Below are 14,113 nucleotides of genomic sequence, written 5' to 3'. Positions count from 1 at the left end.
TCCCCTGTAGTCTTCCATCAGGCCTATAGTTAGATTATTTTAGGGATTAAAAAACTATTGATAAAAGAGAAACAAGGACAGGGGCACCTGGTGGCTCAGCCGGTTAAGCGTCCAACTTCGGCTCAGGTCATGATCTCTCAGTTCGTGAGTTCGAGCCCCGAGTCGGGCTCTGTGCTGACAGCTCAGAGCCTGGAGCCTGCTTCGGATTCTGTGTCTCCCTCTCTCTCTGCCCCTCCCCTGCTCACACTCTGTCTCTGTCTTGCAAAAATAAATAAAACATTAAAAAGAAAGAGAGGGAGAGAAACAAGGACAAGGATTGAATAGAGACAATTAAACTCCTGTCCTGGTTGGTTGTCTTCTTTCCCCTGCAAGATCTCATTCAGCATCTGATATTGTTCATACTCCAACTGAGAAAATGGTGAAAGTACTAGGACTTGTAAAACTATGATTTTTTTTTGGTACTTTAAAAGTGTCTCTTTATGTGAGAGCAAGTTTCATATCAAAATGCAGAATTTATTCTTTCAACCTAACCAGACCTGTTCTCTACAGTTTTTCAGGAGACAACAGTTCTTTTGATCCCTTTCAAATTATATCTTAGTTTTATTACAGTATGCCTATCTAATGGCCTCATAATTTCATTTGGGACCAGGACTGATCTTTGTGGCAAATGCTTGTTATGCCATCCTTAATCTGTATTTCCTCTACCTTTTTAGAATGTTTGATTTCTGGTTAATAAGACTCAATAGACTAAAGGTTTATAGAAAGACAAAAAGAAAAGCAAAAAACCCCAGCTGGTAATGTTTGTTGCAACTGGGATCCCATACAATGAGAAAGACGTTGCAGTGAGAATTTCCACTTTTGTATTTTGCAGCCTGCTGAAACTGGCCTTTGTATCAATGGAATGATTTTTCTCATTTTTTAATACAGGAAACACATTTGTACTCATGGAAGAAAACTTTGTTTGCCAGCAGCCCTGCAGTGAATCTTACAGGAGCAATGAAGTATTGCATTCATTAGTGTGTGTCTCAGAGAAGGTTCAGGAAAAGCCTTCGCTGGTTTTCAAGGGGATCCTTGTAGAATTACGTAATTGGAACTCTGAAGAATAGGCACCACTGTCTAAAAATGGCCTTTATTCTTCTTAATACATATAAGCGGTTTCATAGACTGGGAGACATGACCTTCAAAAGGAGGGTGTTTTCAGGGGATTTGCAAGGCTGTCAGGGTCTCTGCCTCCAGGCCCAGTGGGGTGTTGTGGCCTCTGGACCTCTGCCTCCACTCTCCAGAGCTATACGGAGGCCAGCTGTCCTGGGAGTTTAAAATATTTTTCAGGTTCGACCAATTTGTGGGATTAAAAAAAGTGTTATGATACTTCTTATATTAGGATGAGGTGCAGTTTCAAAATGTTTTGCTACAATCTCAGACCACCATTTTTTTGAGAATAGCAGAGATTAGAAAAAGTTCTCCATAAATAATGTAATAATCTTCCTGGCTAGCCTGACTCAAGCAATGGAAGAGATAATTATCCTTTTTCATAATTTATAAACTCAGTTGCATGCATCAACATAAAACCAACCTATTAGCCAAAAATATCTAACATTACATTTGTTGCCTGTTTGGATTTTGTTTTGTTCTGTTTGTTTTTAACTTTACTTGCCATAGAGTAAAAACAGACTTAATTTTCTAACACATGAGAGTAGTCATTAACACCTTTGTGGTGCTTTAAGGTTTACAACATGATTTTTGCATGTCTTACTTGAATTTTCTTGGCAACCCACCAGATAAGATGGTGTTATGCTCCCCAGTTTACAAAGGCTGAAATATATTAAGTGATTTGTCTAAGATCACACAGGTACTAAGTGGCAGACTAATGGTAAACAAGTTTTCTGGCTCCAGTCACGAGAATGAATGTTACCATTTACTAAGGGCCTACTATATATACCCAATGTTTTGTGTACATTATTACTAGCCTTAGGACAGTTCTGTTAGCAAGCTAATGTCTCTCTTTTTTTACGACAGTTCTGTTAGCAAGCTAATGTCTCTCTTTTTTTTAAGTTTTACTTATTTATTTGAGAGAGAGAGCCAGCGAGAGCGTCAGTAGGGGAGGGACAGAGAGAGAGGGAGAAAGAGAATCCCAAGCAGGCTGTGTCCAGTCAGCAGAGTGGGGCATGAACTCACGAACCGAACTGTGAGATCATGACCTGAGCCCAAACCAAGAGTCAAGACGCTTAACTGACTCAGCCACCCAGGCGCCCCTCCGATGTCTCTTTAACAGTGAGACTGCTAAGTCTCAGAGATGTTACCCCATTTGCTAAAAGAGCCAGAATTCAGACCCAGATCTGGGTGGCTTCACGTTGCACACTCCTTCCCATTGTTACCCTATGCTTGCCATATATTTTTAATTTATTAGGGACTTACCAGTTTGTAAACTTAGTGGTTCAACTTTCTTAGATTCCGGTTAGTGGAGACTTCACTAACTTCACTAACTTCAGAGTTAAAAAAAAAAAAGATACGATGTGCGATGAAGCCATTCTAGAGAGTGCCTTTTTGGGGAACGTTCATCACAATTATATTTGAAATAAGGGTGCATGTCTTTAAGAAGCTTAGCTTTAGTCAGGACAAGGAAACTGATGATGGAATATGGTAACTTCCTCTAGTTTAAAGGTCACTAAGTTATAGCTATGTCGTTTTTACTGGGATACGAGGAGATGACAGTTCTGTCAGAAATAAAATCTATAGATGATAATAGGGGCTAGACGCAGAAAAGCTTAAAGCAAAGCTTAGATTGTAGGCTAGAAGGGAGGGAAGAGACGGGAGAGGGCTAGGGAAAGGGCCAGAACCTAGCTGGTGATCTGGAACCCCATAAGCAGCTGAGAATGGAGAGGTTCAAGCAATCAGACATCAGAGTGAGGCAAAGAAAAGGTCAGACACAAATGAACAGATGGGATCTGAACCTAACAGTGGAAAAAAACAAGGCGGCCAACACAGGGGCAGAGCAGGAGGGGGCCCAAGACCAAGTTCTAGAGACGTGCAGGGGCCTGAGGAGCCATGCCAAGCGAGAACAGATGCAGTGGTCAGCTCCTAGAGAGCGCGGACAACTGTGCTTGGATGAAGCTTTAAGTGGGAGCCAGTGGTAGCAAGTCCAAATGAAGGGAAGAGCAGTTTCTGGCACAAAGAGTCGGACTCGTTCTACCTGTTTTCCATCTGAAGTGCCACCCGGTTCCATCAGAACCTTTACGAAAGCAGGCTACCAAGGAGAACCGACTGCTGCGTTTGCTGTTACCTGTCCTGCCTTTTCACACTTTCTCAACTGAAGTTGCTTATCAGCACTGAGATAGCAACAAGGTGGACTCAGAAAAGAAGGACGTCTGGGAAACCAAAAATCTAGATAATCTCACCAAACAAACCCTTGCTTCTCTTTCTCCATTTATTCATCACTCAGTAACTCCATGTATGTGTCCCTTCTAAATGTGTCAGAAGTTGCAGGCATATAAAGAAAAAAAGAGGCTATCCTATGGCTTAGGATCTTTCAGACCCTTGGGTCATTGTCATCCCGTGCCCATTTGTCAGAGAGCACCCTGTGCTTTGAAACATAAAGTTCAGGCAACCTGATCAAAGTCTGGAGGATCCAAGCGTCTTATGTACCTGAATCTATGGAGCTTACTGGAGCCCGTAAGCTAGCGTGCCCCAGGTAGCAATCTGAAGAAGCTAATTTGGCCTGACTTCACCCTCACAACTTGCCTGACTAAACAACTTGTTCTTATTTACCACAAAAGTAAGGCATATGCAGTGGTGGTTGCCACCCACCCCTACCCTGGCCAAAAAAAAAAAAAAAAAGATGGTTTGGAGTTGGAGTTAGCTACTGCTATATTAGTGTATCGTTATTATTCAAGGTATTTTATCACCTCTCTTTTAGAGTAAACTGCAGAGTTTTGCATAGAAGTTACGAATTTTAGGAATCTTGTCAAGCTTTTAAGCAGCTTCCTTCTTCTCTAGGCAGGTCTTAATTCTAAATGTAACATGCCTGGAAAAACACTACTGAAAGTCTCCTCTTCAGCTTGGTATTTAATATAAACATCAAGCAATCACTGTTGCCAGTGTGGTTAGGCTCAAAGGCTGCCCTCCATTGTGTGAGTGTTGTGCAGAAGACTGAAAGCTTAGACTATAAGCTCTTTATTAATAATAATTGCTTAGCCATTGCACAATAACCTGGAACAGCTGTTGGGTGAATGAAAGAATAATTCAAAGCAAAGTAGGCCAGATAGAAAACACTTCCAAACCACATTTCAGAATAGGTCCTTTGTGTCAACTAGGTGCATGTCTGCAGAGGGAGTTTTTGCGAGGACAGGTGGATAGTATGGGGCCTTTACGATAATTACGTCACCATCTGGTACCATATAGCAAAAACAGTTCTGATGTCCTGAGTTCTACATATGTTATAGAATCACGTAGCCCGATGATGGAGCCACAGGACTGGCAGCCTTCGTTAACCCAGAGACTGAGCCAACAGATTGCCTTGAGAAATGGTTGTGAAGCACATCTGTGAAACGTATGATCCTACCCATACCCGCATTTATTTCTTTGAGGTATCACTTTACACTTAAGTTTTCCTTGGTGGAGTGTTTTTCAGAGACTTCTGAGGCTAAATTAGGAATTTCTGTTCCTGATTTGAGTTCCAAGAATTGTGCCTCTCCTGCCCTCCGCCTAAATTGGAAGATATAAACCGTGGGAAAAGTGTCTTTACAAACTGTATTGAGTAAGTTATCTAACTTGGTTTATTTGGCGTATTCAGGACTTTCACATCCATGGAATCCTCTTTCTATTAATTCTTTTCAAGCTACAGCTACAAGTTTTTGTCCTTAGCTTCCGGGTCCTGCTGGCAAAGGCAGACAAAGGCCAAGAGGTACGAAGTTGACATGGGGCTTGTCTCTCCCTGTTCAGATAAGGTTCTCCCCTTTCCAATATTTACTCCTCCTCCAGTCGAAGAGAGGAGAGAGAGAAATAGAAAAATGAGGCATATAAATAGCTTTGTGGGACTTGCTTAATTGAGGTCCTAAAGAGCCCGAAGAGCATGCACTGGTGCAGTTCTTCTGTCCCAGGCACTTTAAAAGTTGACCAAAACTACCCTTGGAACCTTCATCCATCTCACTTATGCCTGGGAAGAATGTGGGTGCTAATTTTAGAGCCAGAGACTAGGACGCACAAAGGACAAGTATCATAAAGCATTTTTAGACCAGAAACAGATTTAAGTTCCTTGACTCACTCCTTTTACTCCAGACCACACAGTTGTATGTACCCAAGTGGATTGCTGTTAGAATTGGTGCCTTCAGAGGAGACAATTGCTCGTAATTGGTAGCTATAAGCCACTTCACTGAGAAAGCGCGGGGTCTTAGAAGCTTTAAGGAAAAGAATTGACAGACTGAGACCTGACTGAGTCAGCCTCTTCTGAGTCAGAGCTTTTAGGCCGGTCTTTCAGACTAAACTCTTCAATCTTGTTTTCTCCCTCTTTCAGGGAAGACAAGAGCCCTAAGGCAAAGATCTATCTCAAGTTGATGCAGAGGCCTTCCCCTCATAACCTACTTCTGGCCAGTGTTTACCAAAGTGTGGTTATCAAATCACCTGTTCAGATCCCTTAGGGTGCTTGTTAAACATGCAGACTCCTGGTGCTCCCTCCCTCCACCCCACAGACAGTGCCGCAGGAGACAGGAAGCTGGCCTGGGACCAGCATCTCAGGGGGTTCCGCGGTATGCTCAAGTCTGCCCGGGACCTCTGCTCTGGGCCAGTGGTTCCCAATCATGGCGGATCATCTGGATTACCTGGAGAGACTTTCTGAAGAGGTAAGTACTAAAGTAGGGCACACAAAAAATGGAAATAATGTATGAACCTACTAAAAATTAGAAGATATCCTCCAGCTTGCCACTGTTTGGTAGTATTCCTCCAGACTTTTATCCTATTGCATGTACATATTGTTTTGTTTTAATGAAGTAAAAGGTCATATTATGCATACTGCTCGGCAGCTTGACTTTTCCCCAGCTTGTCTTTAATTAACAACATTAAATGGACTTCCTTCCGAATCTGTCCCATTCTTTTAACACAAGGCTCATAGATCAAATGCCTCTAGGGGTCAGGCAGATAACATGAGTTACAGGGACCGGGGAGGAACTGCAGAAAAGGTTTTCCATTTAATGGAGTCAGAAGGTGCTCAAGTGTAGCCAACTGCTGCCATTTGGGAACGTGGGCGCAAAATTACCAAAGCTGCGGAGTTTCCAAGAGAAGCAAGAAATCTGAATTTTAGTATGTGATCTTCACATTTTTATTATTCGATTTTATTTTCACATTTTTATTTATTTTTAAAAATTTTTTTTAACATTTATTTATTGTTGAGAGAGAGAGACAGAGTATGAGCAGGGGAGGGGCAGAGAGAGAGAGGGAAACACAAAATCTGAAGCAGGTTCCAGGCTCTGAGCTGTCAGCACAGAGCCTGATGTGGGGCTCGAAGTCACCAACGGCGAGATCGTGCCCTGAGCCTAAGTTGGCCGCTTAACCGACTGAGCCACCCAGGAGCCCCTATTTTCACCTTTTTAATTATTGGTAACTAATTCAAATTAAATACAGGGCGAGCCAGCCAAAATGTCCTTAACCCAAACACTGCCCTTAAGCCACTCTTTTGAAACTTCTTCTGCAGTGTATACATAATGTTCCACAGTATGTCATGTTTAAAAACCTTCCTTGTTTTTAATTAACAGAATACAAAATGCTATTGCTGGACACTTAGGCTGTGACATTACGGCTGCTACAGTGATAGGTATTCTTCTCTATATCTCCATGTGCTTGTACAAATAATTTGAGAAATGCACGTTCAGAATTGCTCTCGAAAGGTACCAGCGTACAATCCTATTGACAGTACACGAGAGGGTCCTTTTCTGGGAAGCTTTAAGCGGATTTCCAGGTGCCATCCCGGAGATCAGATGTAGTAGGTCCGGGATAGAACCCAAGATGGTACATTTTCTTAAGCTCCCCGATGATTCGGAGAGGTTTTGGAGCCACTCTCTTAGATTACTAACAAGTTGTTTGGGACCACTGCCAGTGAATTAGTAAGGAAACTGTAAATACTTTCATTTGCATTTCTGTCTTAGCCGGTTCCCTCTAATTACAGCCCTCTATCAAAGCACAAAAAGGGCTCTGCTGCTGCTGCTGTTTCAGGCAGTTCAGAGCAGAACAATAAATAAACCAACTCAGGAATCTTCAAGCAGCTTTTATTGGCACAGCCCAGGAAAAGGTGTGGTAGCCATTTCTGGGCAAAAACCTATATCCCATCAAGGTCTTCAGTGTTATGTTTAACGCCCCACTGAACCAGAAAGTTTAAGTTCCTAAAACAGACTCCCTAGGTCTCTAAGAGGTTCCAAAGAACAAATTTTTACAGTAAACTCTGTGCCCAGCGTGGGAACAGAGCTCATAACCCCAGCATCAAGAGTCGCACGCTCTACCGACGGCCAGCCAGGCGCCCCAAGAGGCTACAAAATTAATAGGTCAAGGCCCGCTGCTGCTGTTAAGATCAGAAAGGCAAGAGACAGACCTGAATGTGTGTCCTTGTTATGGGATGCCTAAAAAGGCAGGAAACGGTATTAAGTTTTTTAGGTTGGCTCCAGTTCACTCCCCATTACAAGGACTTGATTTTCAGCAGTCGCACTGAAGTCCCTCTCCATTCCATATCTGGCTAAGCAGCTTCTGCTTAGAATGAATGGTGGTCATAGGACATGATCATCAGGATGGTAGAGTTCACTCATCAAGCGGTAGATGTAGGAAGGCGCATTCCCACCAATGTTGGAGATAAAGAGGGTAATGAGCTCTGGGGGGACGTAGTCAAACACGGGGCAGTGAACGCTGACCTTCTCCAGAATGTCCCCTGAAAGGCAATCAATCACACATGCTAAAGATAAAACTGAGGATCCTGCTCTAATAACCAGGTAGCATATAGATTCTAGGCTCAATAATGCAGGCATACTCGCTACCCCTCGGGAAGCTGCAGCAGAGTGCAAACCAGAAGAGAGGACTTCAGACCATACCACTCCCTGCTTAAAACTCTCCAATGCCTCTGCATAGCCCTTAGAACAGAATTCCAGCTTGGGATAGCAGCCCTCAAGATCTAGCCCCTCCCCGCTGCACTACACTAATTGTAATTCATCCCACTCTCCCTCCTGCTCGTTCCTCTCCAGCCATAATGGCCATCTGGTTCCAACTGGCTAAGCAGGGACCTAACTCAGGCCCTTTGCACCAATGCCTGGAAGACTCTTTCCTTGATCTTCACACGGTGGGGTCTATTCATTCTGGACTCAGCTGAAATGTCCCCTCATTAAGACCCTCCCCAAACTAACATAGTCTCCAACCACCTTCCAATCACATCATCCTTCTTTGTTCTCTTCCCAAAACATCTCATGACCTGACATTTTCTTGTCTATCTTCTGCAACAGAACGTAAGCTCTGTGGGAGCAGGACCTATTTGTTGTTCATTTTTACATCCCTAGTTGCTAGCGTAGTGCTGGATACATAGTGGATACGTACATAAAATAATTCTTGAAAGAACAAATGTGTGAATAAATGAAGTTATTCAACTTCTAAGAAGAACTGTAGCCCAAGCACTTGCTTGCTCTCAGATGGTGTTTAAGGTCATGTGATGTTGATAAGGTGGCAGGCTCACTGACCACAGCTGCTACATTCAGAAGTCACAGAAAAGGACCCCAATGCACAAAGATTACAGGCAAGTTTTATAGTAGGAAATTTTGGAGCCTACTTCCTTTGCCATTCACGTCACCAAAATGACTCCTACAGCAACTGAAAAACAAGTCTATTTTCCCATTCGGTTGTTGCCTCTGTCAAGCAATGTGCAAAGCCAAACTCAGTCAATGCTGGGTGATCCAACCCACCATGACCCCAGTACTCCGTTGAATATATTAGTCCCAGAACAAAATGATCAGGTCCCCATGCACTCTAAGACACTAAAGAGAAGTCTCCACAAGAAGTATGATAAAAAACACAACCTGGCAGCATTCACCCCTGACTGACTACCAAAACAAAAGCAAAAGGACCCAAACACACACGTGCACGTACACACACACACACGCGCGCGCACACACACACACACCCTTCTGTACCTTCCGTGAAAGGCAGAACTTCTTCAGGGGCCACAAACTTGTGAAATGAATCTTCTTCATTGGGGAACTAGATAAGGAAAAAAAAAAAAAAAAAAAAAAGAGTGAGACAGACCTAGCAAATTCCACCTCTAGGTACATACCCAAGGGAAATAAAAATCTTATGTCCACAAAGAAGCTTGCACACAAATGCTTCCAGGACAATTATTCACTAAAACCAAAGGCTGAACAACCCAACTACCCAAGGGGTGAATGGATAAATAAACTGTGGTATATCCATGCAAGAGAGTATCATTCAGCCACAGAAGCAAACAAAGAGCTGTGCTATAGCTAGGAACCTTGAAAACATCATGCGAAGTGAAAGATGTCAAAAACAAAAGGCACACATTGTATGATTTCTTTTATACGAAATATCCAAAACAGGCAAAGCCACAGAGACAGAAAACAGATTAGTGATTCCTAGGAGATGGGGAGAGGAGGCAACAGGGAGTGATTATGTAATGGGTACAGAGTGTTTTGCCGGGATGATGAAGGTCTGAAACCAGAGAGTGGTAGTTGCACAATGTTGTGAATGTAGTAAGTGTCCCTGAACTGTACATTTAAAACTGGCTAATTGTATGTTATGTGAAATTCACCTCAATTTAAAAAAGAGACCTACAAATAGCTTCTACTGCTAATGAAATAACTCTTCATTTTGTAATACTGTTTGTATTCAAGCTACAGAGGAACGTCCCTCCAACTATGACAAATAAAACCGATTCTATGTTCCTAGTTTCAACTTGTTTGGCATTTTCAGAAATGGTCAGGGTGATGGGGAATGGTGGCAGTGGAAACAAAGGGCCTTCCCCAACTATGTACTACCCTGACCTTACAATTTTGACTTTTCAAAGCTGACAAGTTATACTATCAATTTTTGAGGGGCGCCTGGGGGACTCAGTCGGTTGAGTGTCCGATTCTTGATTTCAGCTCAGGTCACGATCTCACAGTTGGTGAGTTTGAGCCCCACATCTGGCTCTGCACTTTCAGCCTGGGATTCTCTCTCCCTCTCTGCCCCTCCCCTGCTTGCACACGTGCTCTCTCTCAAAATAAATGAACATTAAAAAAAAAGGAATTAAAAAAAAAAACTATCAATTTTTTTCCTGGTTCAAGACTTTTGTGGCTTTTTCCAGCCTCTACTGGGTCTAATCCATTTAGTAAACACAGATAAAAAGAAGCCCCAGAGTGAGCAGGTTGAAGGCCTGGAGAGCAAGCCTACACTTTGGCTTCCTTCTTTCTGTTGGCTACAGACAGACACACGTACCTGTGGGGAAAGCTTGAACATGGGAGCACAAACGATGAGCGGGGTGGAATGGTGTTTTGCTGCCAGTGCTAGAGTGTGAGTTCCTGTCACGGCTCTCAGGGCACCATTGGCCAGGATGGTCTTTGTGCCAATGATCACCTTTGGAACAGGAAGCAAAATGTGAGTCATCCTAGAGATACAACCTTAAATAAGCCATTGGGCACAATAGGCTGAATGCCCAGGCCTCCCTCTTGACATCGTGAGGGTCACACAGCCGTAAAGGAAAAGGGATTCTAGACTAAGGACCATGAGTTCTAGCTCAAAAGTGCCTTCCCAAAGAATGAATATAGTCTGTGACCGGAAGCTGTACCACCTCCTGCTCTTAGCCCTGTCTTCTAGGATCTCTATGTCACAGCTCCTGAGAAGCCAGAAGCCTTTCTATTCATCATCCACCACTGCCAAGCTCTCTGCTCAGAAAGCAGGGACCCTCTACCCAATCCCTAGCAGCTGCCACGCTTAGCTTAGCCCTATTTCATTCTCTTCAATGCTTTCACCAAAAAGAAACTACTCTGAGGTGCCCGGCTGGCTCAGTTGTAGACCATGTAGATCACGACTCTTGATCTTGGGGTTGTGAGTTCGAGCCCCACACTGGGTGTAGAGATTGCTTTAAAAAATAAAATCTTTTGGGACGCCTGGGTGGCTCAGTCGGTTGAGCGTCTGACTTCAGCTCAGGTCATAATCTCACAGTCCATGAGTTCAAGCCCTGCGTCGGGCTCTCTGCTGACAGCTCAGAGCCTGGAGCCTGCTTTAGATTCTGTGTCTCCCTCTCTCTCTCTGCCCCACCCCTGCTCATGCTCTGTCTCTGTCTCAAAAATAGATAAAAACATTAAAAAAAATTAAAATAAATAAAATCTTTAAAACAAACAAACACAACAAAAAGAAGCTACTCTAAGTGAGGAACAATGATACAGATAGAAGAAAAAGAAATTCAGTTAATATATTAAAAAGGCCCAAATATGTACTTTCAAAAGGTGTTAGAAACTTTCTTTCCTCATAGATATTATAGGAGGGAGGGGGGAAAAATCAGTATCTTAGAAGTACAGTCTTCATGAATTTAATATAAGTCCAAATATACCCACCTTGTTGACTCTTGACATAACAGCAAAAATGGCGGCATCAGTCATGACAGTTGTCTCAATACCTGCTTTGGACAAATTGACTGCCATTTCGTGACCCTGCAATAGGACAGAAAGGCTGACATTATGAGAGAGTGAGAGAGAGTGGGAGGCATCTCCAATGGAACTGGATCTGGAGAATTCTGTGATACTGAGCACAGCCGACACACAACTGCCTCCAGATAACTCCTTTTTCTGCCCGTGGTCGGTATTCTCTGGTACATTGCAGGGAAGCCCAGGAGAAGCTAATAAATGTTGAATTCTCCACAGGAGCATTAGAGCAGCCACAAAACTGGAAATACTGCTCGCGTGTATAATTGGGCAGAGCTGACAGGATAGGTCCTGGCTCGTTCCTTTACAACATCCTGCATCCTTACCTAGTTCCTTCTGAAAGACCTATTATTTATGTAGGGATGGAGTGAGGTCAGGCCAAGCATCAGTCATCCCCAAGGTAATTTACCCTATTTTGATTCCCAAAAGAACCAATATATTTCTTTTCTTGAACCCAGCATTTCACCTAAGCCTCCCAAACCAATGTTGAAGAGTGTTGACAGGATGAACAACTTGCAAATTCCCTTAATGTTTTATTTTACTTGATCTTCTCAACGTCTTGCTTATCAATTCAAAGATAGCATGGAGCCCATCTATCACTTCTTGATTCCCTCCTCAGTTTTCATTTTTCTTAGCAACTCCAGAAGCTCCCCCCCTACCTGACAGAAAGGAGCACATTCTGCCACAATGACATGGAATTTCCTCTTTCGGGCCGCCTCTTTGAGGAAGGCTTCTACTGTTCGGGAGAAGCCAATGGTCATGATCACCTCATTGGAGTGGATGTGCTCCAGAGCCTGGGCTGCAATGTTCTCTGTTGTCCCTTCTGCAAGAACAGTCAGTTTTGCAAGGAAAATATGAAACCACTGTGCTACAACATGAAAGACACAGGTGCCCACCTAGTGGACCCTGGTAACACAGGGTAAATGGACTTAATATGAAGGTCACTTCTTAAAAGCCCCATTCCTCTGGGATCTTCTACCTCCTAAGTTCTCAGTCTACCCTCTTTCCCAGTAGAACCCCCAACTCATCCACTTAACCCCCCAACCCTGCCTGGCCACAACACCAGCTCCTTACAATTGATTTTGAAGACACTGAATTCAGGCAAAAAAAAAAAAAAAAAAAAAAAAACTGTCCAATTGGGGAAATCATAAAATGCTGAGCGTGGGGTAAACAGTTTTCCCCCTAAAGGGACTCCTCCTCCAAAAGGTGGCCACAACACCTCCACCTGAGGAGGCCACAGAAGAAAAAAGGGGAGCAATTTGGAAGCAGCAGCTCCAGATACACAGACCCAGCTTCTTCCTTCCTTGGGGAACTCTGATTGTAATGAATATCTGCAGATCTCCCAGGCCACAAAGACAAGGGGAATGGAGGTGGTGCGTGTGTGCATAAAAATTCAAGAAGTTTAGTGAAGTCTACCACCTGTGGCTTTAGGGAGTTCATCTTTAAAACGAAAATAAAGCTCTGTCCTAACAGCTTCTGCAGCAATCTATAAAGGGCTGGTCTGTAAAGAAATGTAGGGAGGGTTATCTTAGTCCTGCTCCAAACCTTCCCCTTAGTCAGGATGGAGGACAAAGCTGAGAACAGCATAACTGGCGATCTCCCATCTCTGCTGATGAACAACTTTCAGGGTCTTCTCTTCCTTCATCTGCCTGTAACCTGTCCTGACACCCGGGATCAGGACTCTTACCCAGTTCCACAAGCAGCTCATTAATTGCCTCGATGATGTTGGACTGGAGTTGGGCGTAATGGAAGCTGAAATCCTCGCTCAGGCCTTCGGATGTCAAGAGTTTGTGCAAGGACTCCTGCTGATCGCTCTCATCGCTGCGTCCATGGAGTCTACGGAGGCAACAAGAGGCAAAGAGGGAGGTGGGCTGAGGTGTACTCTTTGAAGCAACAGGGCCTGCTCACCACTAAAGGCTCCAAGCAAAGGGCGGAGCTCGTGCAAAAAGGCCCACGTCCTGACCTGCCATACTCCTCCCGGATGATCCTGAGCACTCTCCGCACCATGTTGCCCACCGTGGTCTCTGAGGGCTGCGCGGCTGTCATCCTCTGGCCCTCTCGGCGAATCAGTTCCATCAGCTCCCCTGCAGTCCGAGGATCAGAGCGTGAGAGGGCACGAGCACGATGAGGCCTGGGCGACTTTCCGCCTGGGGATCGGGAACGGATAGTGACGAGGGACGCGACAGAATAGACCTGCCTCACCTGCATTGCTCCAGCGGTGGTCCATAATGATCCGGCGCAGCAGCCCCAGGGTCTCCCGAGCCATGTCCTCGGAGCTGCGCCGCCCGCCGCCCCGCTTCAGGGCCTCCACGAAACTCTCGATGCTCTCGTACAACTCCGAGCCATTGGCTGCGGCTCCCGGCATCTCGAAAAGAGCCGCCTCGCCGGCGAAATCCGCACCTGTACAACCTCGATCGTTGCACTTCCGGGGCGGGTGAAGTCGGCTTCCGCTCCGCGAGGAA

The 14,113-nt window shown here is 44.4% G+C and overlaps 1 protein-coding gene across 1 annotated transcript; it reads right to left on the bottom strand.

The window, feature by feature from the left end:
- Positions 1-7,239: 7,239 nt before the first annotated feature.
- On the bottom strand, positions 7,240-14,104 carry EIF2B2 (eukaryotic translation initiation factor 2B subunit beta). The gene is made up of 8 exons (XM_003987842.5): positions 13,854-14,104; positions 13,615-13,735; positions 13,339-13,487; positions 12,311-12,474; positions 11,565-11,660; positions 10,447-10,584; positions 9,150-9,216; positions 7,240-7,903 (listed from the first exon to the last, which is right to left on the bottom strand). The coding sequence occupies exons 1-8, from the start codon at positions 14,014-14,016 to the stop codon at positions 7,746-7,748; spliced, it is 1,056 nt and encodes a 351-aa protein (XP_003987891.1). The 5' UTR covers positions 14,017-14,104; the 3' UTR covers positions 7,240-7,745.
- Between the last annotated feature and the right edge of the window lie 9 nt (positions 14,105-14,113).

Source organism: Felis catus, chromosome B3 (genome assembly GCF_018350175.1).
Source record: "Felis catus isolate Fca126 chromosome B3, F.catus_Fca126_mat1.0, whole genome shotgun sequence".
NCBI lineage: Eukaryota > Metazoa > Chordata > Mammalia > Carnivora > Felidae > Felis > Felis catus.
Note: the sequence above shows the minus strand (reverse complement) of the source record. Positions and strands in the feature narration are given on the sequence as shown.